Here is a 21,518-nt window from a genome sequence, read left to right on the forward strand (position 1 = left end):
CAGGGAGGGGGCTGGGGAACTAGTGTTTAATGAGGACAGAGTTTCAGTTTGGGGAGATGACAAAATTCTGGAGGTGGATGGTGGTGGTGGTGGTGGTGGTTGCGTGACAACGTGAATGTACTTCCTTCCCCTGAACCAGATACTTTGCGATGGCTAACCTGGTACATTGTATGTTGTGCAGATTTTCCCACAAAAATGTATACAACTTTCTTAAAAAACAAATCTTTTTTTTTAATTCTTGTAAAAACACTGATTTTATTATTCAGAAAAAACAAAAGGAAAAGACAGAAACAAAATCCTGGTCATTCGCAGTATCTATCAGCTTTCAGTTTGGCCCTCCTGTCCAGAAGTGTTTCATGCAAGAATCCATGTTTCTGGGCCTTTTTCAGAATTTTACTGTCTTCTTTACTTATATTAAGCTTGTGGTCCTGGAAGCTCTGGAATATTTTTAGGTAATTGATTTCACACTTGGAGAAGGCAATGGCACCCCCCCCACTCCAGTACTCTTACCTGGAAAATCCCATGGCTGGAGGAGCCTGGTAGGCTGCAGTCCATGGGGTTGCTAAGAGTCGGACACGACTGAGTGACTTCACTTTCACTTTTCACTTTTCATGCATTGGAGAAGGAAATGGCAACCCACTCCAGTGTTCTTGCCTGGAGAATCCCAGGGACAGGGGAGCCTGGTGGGCTGCCATCTAGGGGGTCACATAGAGTTGGACACGACTAAAGTGACTTAGCAGCAGCAGCAGCAGATTTCACACTGTTTGACATTTCCTTTGTCTTCTTCTGGAATATCATCTTTTTTCTTGGTTTCTCTTTTGGCACAGGATCTGATCTTTACCATTTCTTCTTCTCCTGCCGTTTTCCTTTTTGCTTCTCTATCACCTGCTTCATTGCATCTAATAAAATAGCCATTGGAGGCCAGTAAAGCCATTTTCCCATCTTGAAAGATGGGTTCTCACTGCTCTCTAGGTCCAATTGCATCTGAATGCCCAACAAGAAGTCCATCTGAATTTATACCTAGGTATTTTCCATAGCCAGATTTCAGGGCAATTCTGGAATCAGACTGTTTGACAGCTGTAAACTGCTCTGGAGGACTAAGGCCCTCATCAGCTTCTTTTTGTGAAGCTCCCAGTGTAAAAAGTCCATTGTCAAGTGGACTTGACATACTTCTGAACTTGCACTTTAAAATGGTTCGTTGGGCACTCTATTTGGGACTTCACGTTGGGATGGAAAAAGGCCTGGGATTGGGTGGAGACGTGCCCGCTGCACTGGTGCATATGTTTTTGGGGAGCTCGGGCTCCGTCTCCACTTTCGTGCCTCCCTCACCCATTCCTCCTCTGGTTCACGTGTTTGGCCACAACCATGGCCGAATACGCCTATGTGAAGTCCACCAAACTCGTGCCCAAGGGAACCTTTATCCATTTAGGTTCCTTTATCCATTTCAGTTGCTATGGTTCCTGAAATCTCACCAAAGTTTTTTACTGTCCCCCACATTCCAACAATATCAAGCGGAGTTTCTTCATACACTTCTCTTTTTCTCTTCTCTTTGCTCTTTTTCTTCTTGCTCTTGGCCTTGGTTCCCTTAGGCACGAGTTTGGTGGACTTCACATAGGAGTATTCAGCCATGGTCGTGGCCAAACATGTGAACCAGAGCAGGAATGGGCGAGGGAGGCACAAGAGTGGAGACGGAGCCCGAGCTCCCCGAAAACGTACGCAGCAGTGGAGTGGGCACGTCTCCACCAAATCCCAGGCCTTTTTTCATTCCAACATGAAGTCCCAAATAGAGCGCCCAACGAACCATTTTAAAGTGCAAGTTCAGAAGCATTTAGCACATTTGTGACGTTGTGAGACCACCGCCTCTAACCCACCCCCACACACTTTCCTCACCCTCGAAGGGAAACTCACACCCAGGAAGCAGGCACTCCTCATCCACCATGCCCCCACCTCCGGCAACCTCCTCCTGGCTTTCTGTGTCTGTGTATTGACTTACTCGAGGTATTTCATGTACATGGACTCCTGCAGCATGTGGTCTTCTGCGTCCGTCTTCTTTCGCAGGACGTGATGTTTTCGGGGTCCATCCACAGTGTAGCGTGTGTCATTGCTTTATACAGCTGAGCAGTGATTCATCGTTTACTCATCCTCCATTGATGGCTGATGGATACTTGGGAGTTTCCACCTTTAGCCATCGTTGTGTGTGTGTGTGTGTGTTTAATTACCATTTCATCATTTATTTTAGGAAATTTATTTTTTGTTTATTTCACTTTATTTTTGGCCGTGCCTCACGGCATGTGGCATCTTAGTTCCCCAACCAGGGGTGGAACCTGTGCCCCCTGAGCTGGAAGCATGGAGCCTTGACCAGTAGAGACCAGGGACGTCTTAAAGTTTGTTTCATTTTTAAATTAATTTTTACTGGAGTGTAGTTGCTTTACAATGTTGTATTAGTTTCTGCTGTACACCAAAGTGAATCACCTATATGTATACATACGTGTACATGTTAAGTCGCTTCAGTCGTGTCTGACTCTTTGCGACCCCATGGATGCAAACCTGCCAGGCTCCTCTGTCCATGGGATTCTCCAGGCAAGCATACTGGAGTGGGTTGCCATTTCCTCCTCCAGAGGCTCTTCCTGACCCAGGGATCTAACCTGAGTCTCTGATGTCTCCTGCATTGGCAGGTTCTTTACCACTTGTGCCACCTGGGATGCCCATGTATACGTGTCCCCTCTTTTTTGGATTTCCTTCCCACTTAGGTCACACGGAGCACAGAGCAGAGCACATTCTCACTGGTTTTCTGTTCTCACTGGTTTTCTGTTTCACCTCTGGCTGTTCTGCATCCGGCTGCTGTGACCGCCTGTGGGCCAGGATTTCCTTGGGCACCTCTGCCGGCATGGTTCAGATGCCCCTTGGCTTTCACTTTCTTTCTCTCCCCATCAGGAAGGCTGGCAGCTGCCCTTCCTCACCTGTGGCCAGGTCGGTCCTGCTGGGGCCTCCTGCAGCTTCTCTTGGAGAACCTGCCGGGTGACATGTCTCAGCAGGTCACAGCCGTCAGAGGCCACCCAGCAATTAGGCAGCCATCTCATCATGCTCCCTGGGGAGGGTGCCCAGCGACGTGGGCAGGTAGTTCTGTCTGTCATCGGTTTTCTAGAAGCGCCACCAGAGGGGAGCTCATGGCCTTGAAGGGGCAGGTGTTGGAGAATCCAACTCCTCGAGTCACCTCTCAGCTAACCCTCCTTTCCAGTCCCTGGATATCCTGTCCTACTTCAACTGGAGTGTGACCAGGGCGTGTGACAGGTGGGGACGCCGACATGGGAGGGGAGGACAGTGCCAGCGAACTGTGCGCTGGTGCGGTTCACCGGGTGACCCGCCAACATCAGGGCTGTCCTGGGGAGTCGGCTGCTTCCTGATTGTGGATCCAGCAAAGACGTGTGATGGGCTTTTAGGATGTGACCGCATAGAGTCATCAGCCGTGGGGCTGCTTCGTCTTTGTTTCCCAAACCCTTTTAATTTATTATATTAAGGCGAAATTCAGCACACATAAAATCAACCATTTTATTTTCGTTTCTGTGTGTGTGTGTGTTTAGTTATTAAGTCGTGCCTGACTTTGTACAACCTCACGGACTGTAGCCCGCCAGGCTCCTCCATTCCATGGGGTTTCCAAGGCAAGAATACTGGAGTGGGTTTCCATTTATTTCTCCAGGGGATCTTCCTGACCCAGGGGTCGAACCTGAGTCTCCTGCATTGGCAGGTGAATCCATCACCACTGAGCCACCTGGGAAGTCCCTATATGTGTGAGTGTAGTCGATTTACAACATTGTCTTAGTTTCAGGTGTACAGCACAGCGGTCAGTTATATATGTACATATCAGGTCAGTTCAGGTCAGTTGCCCGGTCGTGCCCGACTCTGAGACCCCGTGGACTGCAGCACGCCAGGCCTCCCTGTCCTTCACCAACTCCTGGAGCTTGCTCAAACTCATGTCCATCGCGCTGGTGATGTCACGCAACCATCTCATCCTCTGTTGTCCCCTTCACCTCCCGCCTTCAATCTTTCCCAGCATCAGGGTCTTTTCCAATGAGTGAGTTCTTCGCATGAGGCGGCCAAAGTATTGGAGTTTCAGCTTCAGCAGCAGTCCTTCCAGTGAATATTCAGGACTTCCTTTAGGATTGACTACTTTAATCTCCTTGCAGTCCAAGGGAGTCTCAGGAGTCTTCCCCAACACCACAGTTCAAAAGCATCAATTCTTCGGCACTCAGCTTTCTTTATAGTCCAACTCTCACATCCATACATGACTACTGGAAAAACCATAGCTTTGACTAGACCTTTGTTGGCAAAGTAGTGTCTCTGCTTTTTAATATGCTGTCTAGGTTATATATATATGGTATGCACATATAGCTACTCTTTTTCAGATTCTTTCCCATATAGGTTGTAACAGTATTGAGTAGAGGCCCCTGTGCTACACAGTTGGTCCTTGTTTATTACCTAAAAATAAACCATTTAATTTAATTAATTAATTATCCCACTTATTTTTAGAGCTGGATGATTTATTTAATTGAAGTATAATTGCTTACAGTGTTGTGTTAGTTTCTGCTATGTAATGACATGAATCAGCTATACGTATACATACAACCCCTCACTCCTGAGCCTCCCTCCCAGTCCTCTAGATCGTCACGGGGCACCGAGCTGAGCTCCCTGTGCTACACTGTAGCTTCCCATTAGCTATCTATTTCTCTTTTTAAAAATTTTAAAATTTTGCCTGGACCTTGAAACATGTGGGATCTTCGTTTCCCGACCAGGGAGCGACCCTGTACCCCGCTGCACTGGAGTCCTAACCACTGGGCCACCAGGAAGTCCCCACCTCGGCCATTCTAAAGTGCACAATTCAGCAGCATTCAGCACCTTCACAATGTCGTGCCTCCACCCCCTCCGTCTGGTTCCAAAGTATATGCCTCCCCTTCAGGGAGCCCTCGTACCCCCTGAGTACTTACTCTCCAACCCGAACCCTCTGGCCAGTCATTTGAAAGTTCAGCCCTACACGTGAAGCTGCGCCTCTTGATGGATGCCCATGGCACGTGGTAGGAACTTAAAGAAGGAAGGGTGCAGATGAGGACATCTGTCATGTCCAGGCAGAAGGCTAGACACTCCCCGGACGTGTGCTATTCCAGGGGTAACTGGAATGTTTGCCTTTTTCTATGTTTCAGAGGCTGGACCGTGTCTTAAAAGAGTCAGGGCAGTGGAGGCAAGATGATTGGCAGGGCCTCCACTTTCTACTTGGGTGGTGTCGGGCACAGAGTTTATTTCTTTACACATTTTTATTTTGTTTTATTTTTCTCTCCTTTTTTATTGGATGCACCGCACGACACGCAGGATATCAGTTCCCTGACCAGGGATGGAACACCTGCTCCCTGCCGTGGAAGCACAGTCTTAACCACTGAACCACCAGGGAAGTCCCATCCACAGCTGTAATTTATGTCCCTGGGACTCAGCTTCCTGGCTTCTGGAGGGGCCTAACAATACCTCTCTGGAGGGCAGCTAGGAGGGGGCTTCGTACAGAGGTTGGCACACAGCAGGTGCTTAGAAATTGTTATCAGAATATTGTGCTTATTCCACGATGGACATGGGAGGATGTTGGGGATGTTGCAGAGACTGACTGTGCTGCTGTCAGTGGGGCTGCGGGGGACAGCCACGCACCGCTACTGCCTATTCTAGTCCTGAAAATGAAAGTGATAGTCGCTCAGTCGAGTCCAACTCTTTACTACCCCATGGACTGGAGCCCACCGGGCTCCTCTGTCCATGGGATTCTCCAGGCAAGAATATCGGAGTGGGTTGCCATTCTCTTCTCCAGGGGATGTTTGCAACCCAGGGATCGAACCCAGGTTTCCTGCATTGCAGGTGGATTCTTTAACATCTGAGCCACCAGGGAAGTCTAGAGAATTAAAAGGAGGTGGAAAGGTGAAGACCAGGGCAGAGACCTAGGAGGAACTTGCCTCCACTCAGGAGAAGGTGAGACAACTTGAAAACCTTTGAAGAAACGAGGACAGCGTCACAACCTGACTCACCTGTGCCGGTGGGTGTCTCCCTGGGATCGTCCGGGAGCCTCCTCCTCCTCTCCTTTGAACTCGGAAGCTGTGGAGGAGGTTTCCAAAGGCTGTGACTAAGCTCCCAGCCAGCTGACCCTTGCAGCCTTCTGCTGAGCAAGCAGGCGCCGGGCGAGCGTGCCCCGGGCAGCGCATTCATGTGGCTGAGCAAGAATGTGATTTTTGTTTGCCGTGTTTCCAGCTCTTCTTTGCACACAGAAAAATGCTGCGTGCTTGAGGGTGTGCCCCATTTTTTCTGGCATAGAAGACACTTCTTTAATTCCCAAATAGGATCTGGGATCCACTCTCCTGGTGAGGAAGTCACACTGATTGGCCGGGGACCCCCTCCCCACCATTCCCCCAACCCCTAAGGCATCTTTAGCAAGATGCTACTTATTCTAGATCATCAGAAAGGCAGAATCTGACCGTATTTGTTTCCTAGTGACAAACGATCACCAACTGGGTGCTTAAAATCAACAGAAATGTGGGGCTTCCCTGGTGGTTAAGACTTCCCACTTCCAATGCACGGGATGTGGGTTCAATCCCTGGTCGGGGAAATAAGATCCAGCATGCCACTCATCTCAACCAAAATTTTTTAAAAAATTAAACAAACAGAAATGAATTCTCTTTCAGTCCTGGAGGCCAGATGTCTGAAGTCAAGGTGTCAGTAGGCCGACTGGAGCCCCTCTCCTGGCTGTGGGTGGTCCCCAGCAGTCCCTGGTTTTCCTTAGATGCTAGCTGCTTCCCTCCAGGCTTCGCCTCTGTCACTTGGCCATCTCCCCTTCATGCATCCTCTCCTTGTATAAGGACACCAGTCCCTGGATTTACGGCCCACCTTAATCCAGTACGGCTTCCTCTTAACTGACTACATCTGGACAGACCCTACTTCCAAATATGGTCATATTCTGAGGTCCCGGGTGGATGTGAATTTTGGGAGGGGGGACACGATTCAGCTCGGTACATGAACAAAAACTATAAATGGCAGCAAGGATCCCCAAATTCCAAACACACAAACCTGATACACAGAAAGCCAGACTACCTCCTTTTAAGTACAACCACATTTCATCAGTTTTCTTTTTGTTCGTTTTGTTTTTTTAGGTTAAACTTCTGGGGCTCCTTCACGCCCCAGGCAACACCACCCGGCCCCAGGTAACCGCAAAGCAGCTGGGGCCTTCGGGGAGCAATTAGAGGTACCAGGGGTTCTCTGGGGGCAGTGCTCTGAGGGAACCTGCACGTGTTGGGTGCCAGTATACAGAAATACAGCTAGCTTTTATACGTGGCTGTTGCATCCTGTGACCTTACTGAATTCACTTCTAAGTCCCAGGAGACTTTTTAAACGGATCCCTTGGAAGTTTCTGTGTAGACAAGCATATCATCTGTAAATAGGAGCGCTTTTGTGTTTTCCTTTGGCATCTGTGTGCCTTTTCTTGCATTTCTTGCAAGTTCGTTCTGGCTCGAACTTCTAGGACTCTGAGGAGCGGCAGTGCTGAGAGTGAAATCCTGGCTTCGTTCCCAATCTCAGGGGAAAATCTGTCAGTCTTTCAAAAATAAGTACGATGGTAGCTATAGGCTTTTTGTAGCTGTGGAGGGGCAGCTGCGCTGTGTGGCACATGCAGACCAGGGATCAGTGCCCCCTGCAGCGGGAGTGCTGAGTCTTAACTCTACCTCCAGGGAAGCCCCCCCAGTTCTTTACACAACTGAGGAGGTATCACGTGTGGGACAATCCACAAGCAGAGGGCGTGTGGCGTGGCAAGGCGTGTTCCCGAGGACAGACTCGGAAGCAGAGCAGCTAGAAGGTGGCGGTGAAGGCGGGGAGCCCTTACTGAGATCCACCCTTGCCTCCCAATCCTGTCACCTACATCCTGGCGGGCTCGTGGAAGAGGGAGCAGAGAAGCTTTCTGTACGGGACAGGATGAGCATCGATTGAGTGCTTACTGTGTGCCATATACTCGTGGCGTATGCTAGATCTAGCTCTAGTTCTCAGAGTAGCTGTATGGGGCAGAGTCATTGTCGGTTCTATTTCAGCCGCAGAAACTAGGGTGGTAGGAGAGGTGAAGTCATTTGCCCGAGGTCGCACAGCCAAGAACTCAAAGTGCCTGGGCCATCTGACTTTAGAGCCTGAAATATCCACTTAGCAGAGGTGACGTGCTGTGATGCCTCGTGGCTGGGACCTAATGACCTTACTGGGCAAAGTCAGTGAATGACGGGAACTCGTGGCTGGCTTTCGCCATCCGACAGGTCGAACTGCAGACTCACATTTGCTCGGGCACAATGAGGCTCTCTGGGTCACAGAATACTGTCAGGGGTGTTGTTCTGCCACTCAATTGCTAGCTAAGAGTGGTTTCTATTCAGAGGACAGGGATCACAGATGTCCTATGTCCTGATGTTTGTCATTTTCACATTTTTTTCCTTTTTAGTTGCCTGTCCGACAGTCCACTCTGCACCTGGGGATGGGTTTTCCTAATGAGTTTAAGCTGCACACAGCAGACTCTGACCAACTTCTGAAGGGGACCTTTTTAAATTAGAAAAAAAAATTTTTTTTGTTTTTGTTTTTGTAGGCCAGGGACGTCCTATAAAAATGAAGAGGGAGATAAAAATAAGACAGCTTTTTATTACTACAGAAGACACTTTGTGTTTGAGAACTCAATTTCCACGTTGCCTCAAGTGGGTATGTGAAATGGCTTTCTTCCAAAGAAATAGCTCAAAATGGTGGCCAAGTTATTCCCCCCCACCCCAAGTTTACCATTACTGAGAAATTTGGCCCGCCTTTGTTCTTGCAAAAATGCAAGTGACTAATCAATCCGAAAGGAATTAAGCTGCCCTTGGTAACATGAAGCCACGGAACTCAAGTCAGTTGTGTGGATTCCAAGGGGGAAGAGAACACGACCAAGGTAGACTGCCCTGAATGATTGGAAAGGGAGATGGACTCTGTGAAGGAAGTGATGTCTGGGTCTTTGAACATTTAATGAGGATGTGACTTGACACTTGGACCCCTGTTGTTCGCCTGGGCAGAGTGGAGAACGCTAGTCTGCACAAAATCATCTCCACTCCAATGAGACATTTTCTTTCCTAGATGAAATTAGATTTCTGAAAGCACTGTTTTCCTTTCGTGACTGTGATCTGGCAGTGAGCGGGCCACTGTGTGCGCCTTCCCCAGGCTGGACCAGATCCCTGAGCAGATGTAAGGGATTAGCTGAGGTTTCCATCTGCTGACGGTCACTGCTGTCTCTGAATCTCCTGACTGGTTATCAGAGGACACGGGAACTGCTTTGTGCAGGCGGCGTGGGCTGCCTCTTTCTGGCTGAGGGTGAAGAAACTGGCCTTGGCAGAGTGTGGGCTATTGTGATGTCAGTGCTGCGCGAGGACCCTTCTGTCCAACTGCGTAGACTTTCTCTTGGAGGACTGAGATGAATACAAAGGAGAAGTCCTCTGACCTTTCCGGAATGTGTGCACATTTTTTTGATTTCTTAAGCTCTTTCTGCAATGGGCAAAGGCTGATAAATGGGTTTCAACATGTTTTCAAGATGTCTCCCACTTCTGATTGCCATGGTCGTCCAGCAGCAAAACCAGATACGTCCAATTCAAGCAAATACTGTTGCTTTCTCCCCTTCTTTGATACGGCCAGGCCCTGCAGTGGCTCACAGAGACATAATAAATACAGACTACAGTCTTGGTCTGAAGGAGTTTCAAGGCTGCAAAGCCAGTAGACAGGAAAACAGTAAGAGAAAGTCTAAATAGAGTTGTTGTTGTTCAGTCGCTCAGTTGTGTCCTACTCTTTGCAACCCCATGGACTGCAGCATGCCAGGCTTCCTTGTCCTTCACTATCTCCCGGAGTTTGCTCAGACTTATGTTCATTGAGATGATGATGCCATAAATAGAGCAGGACATCAAATTTTCAATTAAATAATTATTTGAGTAATTATTTGCTTAATGGCTACATTCCTCCTAGGTCAGAAGGCCCTTGAAGGCACGAAAGGAATCTATCCTTTTCATCATCGTATTCCCAGAACCTGGGCAGTGCTTGAAACAAATTAAGTCCCTAAATATGTATTGTCTGATGGAATGAGATTGCAACAAGGTTTTGGGTTTAACACTTGCTACCTTGGAGTGGTGTCTGCCACATGAATTGTTTTCCTTACAGGTTGACTTATAAAGCTTTCAACATCTAAGTAACATAGATGGGCATAAAGTGAGTGCCTATCTCAGTGGATAACTAGGATACTTAATTTTCCTTTGTAGGAGCAATCTGCCTGTGAGCAGATTAAAAAGCCTACTACCTTGGTGGGAGGGGCTTCCCCAGTGGCTCAGTGGTAAAAAATCCACCTGCAATGCAGGAGACATAGGAGAAGTGGGTTAGATCCCTGGGTCAGGAAGACCCCTTGGAGGAGGAAATGGCAACCTGCTCCAGTATTCTTGCCTGGAGAATCCTATGGACAGTGGAGCCTAGCAGGCTACAGTCCATAGTGCACAAAGAGTCAGACAAAGAGTCGGACACGCCATAGTGACTGAGTATAGCACAGCACATCTTGGTGGGATTTAAGAGACACTGGAAGGCAGCTCCTTTTTAAAAAAAAAAAATTCTAATTTTTCAATTAGATATTCATTCCTTTGCACACTGCAGGTTTTTAAGTCTTCCAATTACGCCATTCAAGTGCAGAAAGAAAGGTGTATACCTTAAGCCTTTATTCTCCCAACACTTTTTGCAGGCTTTGTGGAAATGGAGGCCCTGGCTAAGCTGTGGGGATAATATTGATCTAACTCTCTGCTTACAAATAACGCGGCTATGGTTGATTCTGATGGAAATGAGCTTAGGTGGTGATTGGAGAAGCAATTTTCAGACTCAAACTTGGGAGAAGCATCTACAGATCACGCTCTAAGAAACCTAAAGAATTCGGAACTGACATTGAAAAGTGTTTAAAATTGATAATATCATTGAGTTCAAAGCTGCACATGTCACATTATCAAGTTCAAAGTATACTGTCATTCTTTCTCAGTAACTACGCTGTTATCTCCAAGATAACCAAGGCTACAGGAACAAGATCAGGAAGCCAAGTCTGAGGGCTGAGACCTGATACCCAGACCCCTTTTCTGCTGTGCCTTTGTCACGTAAGCAGCCACACATCTTATCTGCACCCAGAAGTATGTGGGGAGCCTTGAGCAGCACCCAAAATGCTGGTTGTATAACTCGTGAGATTATTAGGAAATTGAATTCTTTGGAATCATCCCACAACCTCAAACAAAGAAAGTGAAAACGGCCCGTTTTGATAAATGACAGCAGAAAGTTCCTTCAACTCAATGGGCCATCTGTAGATATAAAACAGTTGCTGGTAAACTGTATTAGAGATGAATTATCTCCTCCATTACAATGTTTCCTTTTCTTTAATGCAATTTAGTCCAAGCAAATTGAACAGAAAAGCTTGGGAGGGGTCACATTCAATGGTGGTGGTGGTGTGGGGGAAGCAGAGAACTTACTGGAAACAAGATATGAAATGGGAAAGGAGGTCCGGAGCAGGGGCCAGCGGAGGCCTGCTGCCCAGGAGGCCTGTGCCGAGGACCCTGGCTGTGCCCACGGGAAATTGAATTCAGAGCTCCCTCTGAATCGTAAATCCAGGGCAGCTGGCAGCTTGCCCAGGGCGGCTGGCGCGAAAGCGCAGGAACGTCTGCGTCTGGCCGACCCCTCTGAGGGTGGGCCCCAGGTGTGCCAGCTGGGGATTCGGTTCCAGCCTTAAGATAACGTTCATCCACAAGCTTTACACTTTATTAATGTCAAAGCGCACTCATCGCCAGGAAAGGAGAGCCTCCATGACACCCCAGAAAGGGTTGAAAAGCTGGAATGACTCTGAAATGCCTCCGGACCAAGGAGGAAGGCTTGACTTTTAAATATGTTTCTCGAGCTTTTTCGCTGGGCACACGTGGGAGGAGGACCCCCCCCGGACCACCCCCCCAAGCCCCTCGTCGCCGGGTTTTGTGCTCCGGACCCCACGTCGGTCCACAGCCTGCTGGAAAGCGGGGGCTGGGCGAGGCGCGACGCCTCACCCCCCGGCCCCTGCCCGCGAGAGCCCAGTCTCAGACGCGCGGGGGTCTCCGGGCAGGGCCGCGCGCGCTCCCGAGGGGGGCCGGCGGGGCCCCGCCCACCGCGCCCGGGGCGGGGCCTGCGCGCCACGTGACGGCGGCGCGGCGCGCTGAGCGCCCCGCCCCGCGGGAGGAGGCCCGGGCCGCGACCCGGCCCGCGCGCTGCTGGAGCTGCCCGGCCGCCCGCGCGCTCCGCACCCGCGGCCCCTCGCCCGCCGGCCCCGGGCTCGCCGGCTGCGGCAGCCGCCTCAAGATGGACGAAGACGGCGGCGGTGGCGAGGGCGGCGGCGGTGAGTGTCGGAGGTGTGGCCGGCCCGCCCGGCGGCCTGGGGCCGGGGCGGGGGGCGGGGGCGGGGGAGTCGCGGACGCGCCGGACCGCCGGGGAGCGGGGACGGCCGCTCCCGGCTCGGGGGCTGGGGGTCCGGGTCCGCCCGAGGAGACCGCGTCTGGGTAAAAGCGCTGCCGGCTGTCGACCGCCGAGGCCCGCGGCGCGCCGGGCCCCGGAGCCCGAGGCGGGGGTGCTGGGGACCCCGAGGCGGGGGCCGGCGGGGTCGTCGCGCGGGCCGGGCGAGCGTCCGGAACGGCGGGGGTCGCCAGGAGGCTCGGGCCGGGACTCGGCGGTCGCTTTCCCCGGGGCGGGGGACCTTGGGGGCGACCTTCCCCGCCTCCTGTCGCCAAGGGCGTCCACGCCCTCGGAGCCCAACCGCCGGTGACCACCCTCCTGGCGTCTTCCCCAGGTGGTGCGGATTGCCAGGGGGGACCCCGGGAAACCGGGAGGGCAAAGTTTGGAATTGGGGATACCCCGGTTCCAGGAAGGGCGGCCGCGGAGAGAAGGTTGAGCATCGTGACAGTTTTCTTGGCTTTAGGTCCCAAGTGGTCACGGGGGTCGTTTAAGTGAGGAGGGGGCAGCGAGGGCACACGCGTGTTAGAAAGTAAGGGAACGTGACGGAGTCAGCCGAAAACAATAAGTGAAAAGTCAGAGGAGACGAGGGTCGGAGTCGGGAACTGCTGCCCGCCCGCAGGTGGGACCAGAGAGAACCAGGCTGCCCGTCCGACGCTCAGTCACCTCTTGCTGGAAGATTCGCTTTGACTCTAAATTGTTTAGTGGAATACAGATTGCTGTCGTGTCATGCTGCGAATTACGCCTTTCAAACCGAATAAGGCGTCTGCATAATGTCTATGGATGGAGTGAGTCGTTGGCTTGGGACACAAAGGGTTAATACCCCTGTTTTTTTACAGGAACACTGGAAGTGAAGGATCTCTCTGTGTGTGTTTTTGCTAAAGATCTCCTAAATGCTGACAGACGGAATCATCAGAATCTCTTGTAATAAGGGAGCGTTTGGGGAAAAGAAAAAAAAAAAAAATCTTAATTACAGGCTGCCGGAGCAGCTGCCTGTAAGAATCAGCAGCATTGAACGCTTCGGGATGAAGTAGTTAATCAAGGTGCTTTCTAGAATTTAAGTGATGCTCCAGGGGGAGATGTTTGCCTCGCAGTAAGCCGGCGGGGCTGGGAGGGTGGGAAGTTGGCCCGATCCCTGGCATTTGCGGAGTTCACTTCTCCTGGTTGAAGCTAGGGGTAGCACTGTGGCACGAGTGGCTATGTTGTTTATGATGGAAAGTTCTGTGGGAAGAAGGAGCCCAGGTGCACACCCTCCTCCAGCCAGACTGCCGTCTGAAGCGTCCAAGAGATGGATTTTCCCTGGACGCCCTGCTTCCTGCCTGTCACAGCTGGGGTAACAGTACAGGCAGACAAGCAGCTCCTCCTTAGAAAATGAAGGCTGAACCACTATAATACTTAAATGTTTAACATTCGCGTCCAGGGAGCATGCTGGCTTGGCGATTTCATTCGAAGGTGTTTCGGATTCTGTGAATCAAGAAGAAAACTTGAAGGTCAGAGCAGGTATACATGTTTGTAAAAACGGAAGCCAGAATAGATCTTGAGGACTAGAGCAAAGGATAGTATTACATCTCAAAAGTCTCAAAACTTTGGGCTATTAACATAGCTCTTTCTGGGGATACAGTCTTGAGATGTCAGAAAAATATCTCTCACAGAAGGCTTGCATTAACACTATTCATACTACAGAATTGGAAATTGCGGTGCCTAATAGATTGGTGAAGTAAATTATGGGACATTTTTGGATGAAATATTTCACCAGCATAAAAAATAAGCAGTCTTATGTATTATGGTCTAAACAATGTAAAAACTGATATACAGATGTTTTATTTTCCCAGTTTTTATTCTCCAAGTTTATGGAATGGTATATATTACTTTCAAATTTGGGGAAAAAACTTATTAAAAATTTACCCTGTAGTGGGAAAAGGGCTATGATTGTTTTTAATGTATGTGTCATTTGATTCACTTCACTGGAACAGTCAACAGTGAACAGATACTTATTATCTGCTAAATGTCCCTGTGGCATTAACGGGTATTGATACAGTTTATAAAGTCTTTCTTCCTTGCTTTATGAAAGGCACTTGTAAAATATGTTTGGCAGTCTTAGAATGAATATGTTTTTGAGTAAGTGGAAATCTTAGAGTTTTGAAAGAAGAGTCATTATACAGTGATTATTATAAAAATTTGGTATGCTTATATTTAATTGTATTGATGGAGGTTTTGAAGTTAACATACCTCTTTACAGTTCGCTAGTTTTTATCACCATATAGATTTCTAAAAAAAAATTGCTTCACTTTAAAATTCTTGTTTTTAAAGCTGAAGTTCAGCTCTTTGGAAGAGAATAATTTCACGTGCCAGTCATTTGCAAACGTAAGGTTTTTTTGGCATATTTTTAAGAGTGTAGTACAGAACTTTGAACTGTATATGGGGAAGTCAGTTTCAGCTTGTTTACAAGAGAGGGTAAATAATCTATTCAAACAGTAGTCATGCCAGGGGCAAAAGGATTTAAAATATCTTTTTTGCTAATATCCTGGTCGGGTTAGGAGACTTCACCGGAGACTCCTGCTTGCTGCTTGAAGTTTTCCTCCAGGGCATTATTTGTTCTTTAAATGTAGGATAAGGAGAGGATGTGGTAGGAATGGCTGGAAGGCCTTTCTAAGGAGGAACACGTAGAGGGTACTTAGAGACAAGAGCACATTGTTGTTTATAACCGAGCGTTGAGTGCAGTTAAGGTATTTTTGATTCCTTCGGGGGCCCTTATGCCTTTCCGTTCTCGACCAGTTCTTGAGACCTGTCTGTATTTGGAAGGTGCCTGGCTTGTCTGGCTGGTTGCCACCGTCCTAAGGCTCAGTTTGGGAACCCGTCTGATTGAACTTCCTGCGTGGACCATCTGTGGCAGATGAAGTGAAGAACTTTCCTGGGCTTGCCCCTCCCTCTTCCAGCCCCCCACGCCCACCCTGCACCGCAGCCCGTGTACATGCGAGTGAAATCTGCGCTTTAGGTGAACAGCTGCTCCACCTCCTTCAATAAAACTCATATAAATTAAGACCAGGTTGAGATCCCAGATTCCGCCTGTCAGACGAGCGATAACCCCCACACCTGAAACCATCTGTGGGCCAGAGTATCCATCAGTTACCGCTCTTATTGGGGCAGCGCCGGCCAGGGTTTGGTGGGTGTGGATCCATCGCTTGCCCTGCGCCCGCCGCGGGGCTCACCTCGGGCGCAGTTTGGCCGATGGGAGGCGCCGTTGGGTGACCTGATGGCAGGAGCTCAGGGAGGCTCCAGGTTATCATCCGCCCCCTCCTTCTGCCTCCGGCCGGCCATGTGTCTAGCCGGCTGATCTGCTTTTGGCTCCAGCTCCTGCCTGTTGACCCAGTCCCTGAGCTTTGGAAAGCCATCCTTCCTCTGACCCTCCAGTGTAGAGATGGTGGCTGCTTGTTCCTCTTGCTATCTCTGCATCGTCTCACTATTTCCTGTATGATCCTTGGCTTCTCTATCACACGTGTAACCACCCCCCTGTTTTAAATTCCCTCTCCTTCAGATCCTTAGAGGTTTTCTCTGGGTGGGCCCAAAAGAGATGCAGCAGCTTGGCACTGTGGTGAAGAACCTGCCTGCCAGTACAGGAGATGCAGGTTCAATCCCCGGGTCAGGAAAACCCCCTGGAGGAGGAAATGGCAACCCACTCCAGTATTTTTGCCTGGAGAATCCCATGGACAGAGGAGCCTGGAGGGCTACAGCCCATGGGGTCACAAAGAATCAGACACGACTGAGCCACTGAGCGTGCACACACACATATCCTTTGAGGCAGCAATGCTAGTTCGGGAATTTAACATGTATTTTTACATGTGTGAGATACAAGATTATTCACTGTGTGGTTTGTAATAGTAAAAGATAGGGAATAACCTGAGTGTGTGTTGCAGGTTATATACCCAGATGGCAAGTGAAGATGTGAGGTTGTAGAAAGGAATCAGGAGGCTCCTTAGGAACTGATGGGCAACGACTTCCAAACCTTTTACTAAGTTATAAAAGCAAATTGTAAGCAAATGTGCATTGTTTGTTACCATTTCCGTTTTCAAAAAGGGGGCAAAAAGGAAGTGTTTGCATGAAAATTCTCAGGAAGGCTCAACAAGGAACTAACTCATAGCAGTGGTTACCTGGTGGGAGGCTGATGGAGGCAGGGAAACTGAAAGCTCTCTCTTTGCCTGTTTAGTTTTTGGTGTTCAAAAAAAGTCTTGTCCATCTCCATTGTTTCCCAAACTGGAAACTAGTTTCACAGAAAAATAGTACACTGGTAAGGAAACACCCTTTGTTGAGAGAAATTTTGAAGTTGAAACATAGTTGACTTACAGTGCTACATTAGTTTCGGGTGTACCACATAACGCTTCAGTATTTTGTCGAGTTTTGCTATATTAAAATGTCAGGATAGCATGTAGAAAGTTGTGGAATACATTACTTGTTTTCAGCCTATGCATAAGAAATTAACCACTTTCTTTTGAATGCTTCAAAAGTGGCTCGATGGGTGCTTTCAGAGTACTCTTTTCTAGAACAGTTATTCAGCAGACATCGATACTGTCCCTGCCAAATGCCCGGTCCTGTGCGAAAGGGTGAATATGATGAATAAAGCAGCTGAATTTCCTGCATTCCTCGGACTTTTGTTTAGATGGGAGACTGATGAAAAATGTAAACAGATGTATCAAGTCCTTGCAGATTATGCTGATGTGTGAAGAGAGGTTGGGGGTGAGTGGGGTGGGTGGGGTGGGGGCAGGTGGCCTCTGGGGAGAAAACTCTTTCAGGGGTGGCCTGAAGGGGTCCAGGGCCTGGCCAGCAGATGGCCCAAAGCTCCCCTGTGTGGTGTGAGCAGAGAGGGAACTGGACGTGTCCGGCAGTTTGAGTAGGTAAGGAATTCACATTTTATTCAAGGTGCATAAAGCCGACGAAGGGTTTCAACCTGGGGAATGACATTTGATTTATGTTTAAATAATTGTAGCTAATGTTTACAGAATGGCCTCTGTGTCCGGTTCTGCCCCGCCTGCCTTACGGATCTTAACCTATTTACTTTGAGCGATAAACCTGGTAGGGACTTACCGTCAGCACCGTTTATGGATGAAAAGGGAAGCCGTGGAGGCACAGGGAAGCCAGGTAACCTGGTTCAGGCTCCACAGCTAGCAAGTGGTGGAGCCGGGCCTCGAACCCTGGTGTGCTGGCTCCAGAGGCCTTGCCCTTAACCGCTGGACACCCTGCCCTGTGCCGGAGGGGAGGAGGGATGGCGAGGACCAGGGCCCGGCCCCAGGGTGAGGCGGATGGAGCGGCAGAAGTGAAGGCAAAGCACAGAAAGCAGTGAAACTCTCGTGTTCCCATTACCCAGGGTTCATATAGTAGCTGTTCCATGTTCTGTCGCCTGATTTCAGGTCTTTACAAAAAACAAGGATGGCATTTCAGACGCGTGTCTCACCTCTGTGCCTGGCAGCGTCGTGCCTCCATTGCTCAGGCGGGGTCCCCTTCTGCTGCCTTAGCCCTCCCTTAGTGCTCCGTTCTCCCTGATGCTGTCCTTGGCTTCCGGCAGCCAGAGGTCGTGTTGCTCCTCTCCACGTCCACGCTGTCCTCGGTTATCCCAGAGCCCTTTGCTGCCTGCATCCAGGACCTGCGGTCTGGGGTGCCTGAGCCTTCGGCGGGGGGCTGCACACTTTTCCTCCAAGAGGCCGGACAGGAGGCATTTGCAGCTGTGTGCACCACACACGGGCTTTTGCGAACTTTCCTTGGTAGCCCAGGTGGTGGTTGTCGTGTCTGCCTCTCTTTGGTGCCATAGACTGTAGCCCGCCAGGCTCCTCTGTCTGTGGGATTTCCCAGGCAGGAATAATGGAGTGGATTGGCTGTTCCCTTCTCCAGGGGATCTTTCCTACCCAGGGATCGAACCTGCATCTCTGCCTGACAGGCGATTTTTTACCACTGAGTCACCTGGGAATTACTGATAACCCTTTAAAAACATGAAGACCACTCTTATCTCGGCCTGTCCTTGCCCTCTCTCCTCCGTTGACGGGTCCCCTCACCTGTGTCCCCTTGCCGGTCTCCTTGCTGTTCCGTGAACCTACCGAGCGCCCCCAGCCCCTGCTTTTCCCGTAGCAGTCTCCCCTTGGATGGCTGGGCACGCCCTGGCTTCCTTTCTTCCGGCTTCTGTTCCTGTGTCTCCTTTCCGCAGAGGTCTTCCTCCACCCGCCTGTCATAAGCAGCATCTCACTGTCCCCTTTCCCAGCCTTCTTTTTTCTGCTTGGCCTTTATCACTCCTCACCTGCTCCTGTCCCGTTCATGGCTGGTGTCTTCTTTCTCAGAATGTGAGTTCTGTGAACGCAGGACTGTGGTCTGCTTTTACCCGCCACTGTGTCTCCAAGACCCGGGCCGCTGTGTGTAACAGGCCACCAGTAAATACTTGTTCGTAAACTGAGCGAGTGGAACTCACTGTTGTCGAGCAGTTCTGGTTCCCTGCCTGCCTTCTGTACTTCCTCGAGGCAACCATGATGAATGTGATGTGGGCCCCCCCCCGAACGGTTCTCAAGCTTGAACATGTGTGTGTGTGTGCCCACAAGCGATGCATGGATCTATTTTTTGGTTTAAAAACTATTAAAAATGGCGTTGTGCTGCGTGTGGTGTTCTGCAGCTCCAGGTAGAGGCTCTTCATGCAGTCACGGAGACCCTGTTTACATGTTACTTCTCTCGTCCTGCACTTGGACTGTCACCTTGAATTTGGATCGTTACAAACAGCACTAAGCGGGTGCTCATCTCCATTTATGAGCGTGTGAAAGTTTCTCACAAGTATCGCAGTTGTGGGTTTAGGTATGCTTTCTGTTTGCCCAGATGTTGGCAGGTTCCTTTCTCACTAGGTGTGTTATCAGTATTCTAATCAGCTCTTGCCATTTGTGGGACTTTTAAAATGTCTTGCCGTCTCCTGGTAAGAAAGGATGTGTTGTTTTAATCTGCATGGCTTTGCTAGATGTATTTTGGAGAATCAGAAAAACGAACTGACAGCTTGGAGGTTAAAGGAGAAGGAACTGCAGAAGCCAGAGGTGACTCCTTGGTTTCTGGCTCCTATGACCGAACGTGGTGCTGCAGCTTCACGAGAAGGGCAAGTCTTGAGAGAAAACTGTTTGGAGGGTCCACTTGTTTCTTTTTTTTTTTTTGGTCCAAGGTGTCATTATTTTGCTCTCACTTTTGAAGGACAGTTTCTCTGGGTATGCAGTTGTGGGTTGGCTGGCTATTCCTTGCCCTGCTTCGACGTGTGGAGTCACTGCTCTCTGCCTTCCCTCGCTTCTGTTGGGCAGCCGGCTGTATCAGGCTTGTTTTGTTGAGAGTGCTGTATCTCTCCCACCACCTTGCGCTGCTTTTTCAGACTTTTCTCTCTGCCTCTGGTTCTTCGTTGTATCAGGTTTTCGTGCAGTGTCCAGAGGGGGTTTTCTTGGAATCGGTCCTTATGGGAATCGGTGGTGGTGGTTCTTTTTGGTAGGGCAGTGACACGACTTACTCTTAAATTAGATTTGGAGAAGTCTTAGCGTCTGTCTCCACGTTTAGTATTTTGGCTGCATGTCCTGTCTCTTCTCCTCTGGGACACTGATTACCTCTTCATCATGTCTTTATATCTCTTCGACGTTTTTCCTGTCCTTCATCCTTTCGATCTCTCCATGCTTCACTCTGCATAATTTTCTCCTGATCTACATTCCAGTGCATTAATCCTCTCTTCATCTCTGTCTACTCTGTGTTAAATTCTTAATTTCAGCCATTGCCCTTTTCAGTGTTCTTGATTTTGTTTTTTAGATACCAGTTTTCCATGAAAAACTTTCATCTTGTCCGTGACTTTCTGTATTAATCAGTTATAGGGGTCTGATAAACATTTGGGCATCCTGTGAATACATTCTGTTGTCTGTTTCACCCTTGGTTTTCAATCAAGATCCTGTCAAGAGACAGGATCTTGATTCTAGATTGCCTGTTAAGCTTTAATTAAATTCTGGATGATGGGTATGAAAAATGGTAGGGGTAGTTTGGGACTGTCTTCCTCTGGCAGGCAGTTAGGATAGGGAAATACCACTTTAAAACCGTGAGGGTCGGTCCCCCTGTGGTTACCCCTCTCCTAGGGTATGGCTCTTCAGTGGTTCCAGCTGCAAGCTTGGGGTGTTCACCAGCGCCTCTTCTGCTTGGCAGCCCCTGAGTTCTAATTTGGTCTCCCAGTCCATCAGACTGCTGGAGATTCTGCTGACCTCAGGTACTCAACTGCTTGTCTCTGCCTAGCTTCTTGGCCTTTCACTCTGCCTGAATTGGCAAGTGTCTCGAGGAGGAAACTGCACCTTCTCTCTGGGATCCTGGCCTCCTGGGTCCTCTGATACCTTCACACAGTTAGTTCTTACAACGTGCTCAGCTTTTTTAGTTGTTTTTTGGCAGAAGGGTTGTCTGCAACAAGCTGGTCAGGTTTGACTGGAAACAGTCTCAGGACTTCAGTTTTGGTGTTTAAAATCGGACCTGTTTGTGAGATGTCCTGGTAGAGATGGTAGGAAGATGCTTAGCTGTGTAGTCTGCTAGGAAGATTTAAACTCATTTTAATTCATGGGAATGGATGAGTGAGATCACTCAGGAGAAAGAGTTGAGAGAGGAGGAAAATCCCAGGACTGCAGACATCCCAATAAAGGAGACCGAGAAGGAATAGCCAGTGAAGTCAAGAACATCCTGAAGGCTGTATGGAATTGCAGGAGGAGCGCTTGAAGCAGAGGCAGTGAGTGGCCAGCTGTGATGGATGAAGTGCAGTGAAGTCACCCAGTCGTGTCCGACTCTGCGACCCCATGAGCTGTCGTCTACCAGGCTTCTCCGTCCATGGAGTTTTCCAGGCAAGAGTACTGGAGTGGGTTGCCGTCTCCTTCTCCAGGGGCTCTTCCTGACCCAGGGATCAAGCGCCGTTCTCCCGCATTGCAGGCAAACGCTTTACCGTTTGAGCCATCAGGGAA

At 49.5% G+C, this 21,518-nt stretch overlaps 1 protein-coding gene, 1 long non-coding RNA gene and 1 pseudogene across 4 annotated transcripts in view; 2 read left to right on the forward strand and 1 right to left on the reverse strand.

The window, feature by feature from the left end:
- Positions 1-302: 302 nt before the first annotated feature.
- Positions 303-1,629, reverse strand: LOC102393209 (annotated as a pseudogene).
- Positions 1,630-12,222: 10,593 nt separating this feature from the next.
- Positions 12,223-21,518, forward strand: part of CYTH3 (cytohesin 3) — a 67,388-nt gene continuing 58,092 nt past the window's right edge. For 2 of the 3 annotated variants that reach the window (XM_025274530.3, XM_045164308.1), the window contains exon 1: positions 12,223-12,433. In XM_025274530.3, the coding sequence (XP_025130315.1) occupies positions 12,397-12,433 (37 nt within the window). In that variant the 5' untranslated portion in view covers positions 12,223-12,396. Of the gene's footprint in view, positions 12,434-12,517; positions 12,594-21,518 lie in introns of those variants that run through there. The other variant, XM_044936228.2, reaches the window with a different exon arrangement.
- Positions 13,593-21,200, forward strand: LOC123465348. Its single transcript, XR_006640571.1, has 2 exons — positions 13,593-14,043; positions 15,346-21,200. It is a non-coding gene; the product is annotated as an uncharacterized LOC123465348 (long non-coding RNA).

Source organism: Bubalus bubalis, chromosome 24 (assembly GCF_019923935.1).
Source record: "Bubalus bubalis isolate 160015118507 breed Murrah chromosome 24, NDDB_SH_1, whole genome shotgun sequence".
Classification (NCBI taxonomy): Eukaryota; Metazoa; Chordata; class Mammalia; order Artiodactyla; family Bovidae; genus Bubalus; species Bubalus bubalis.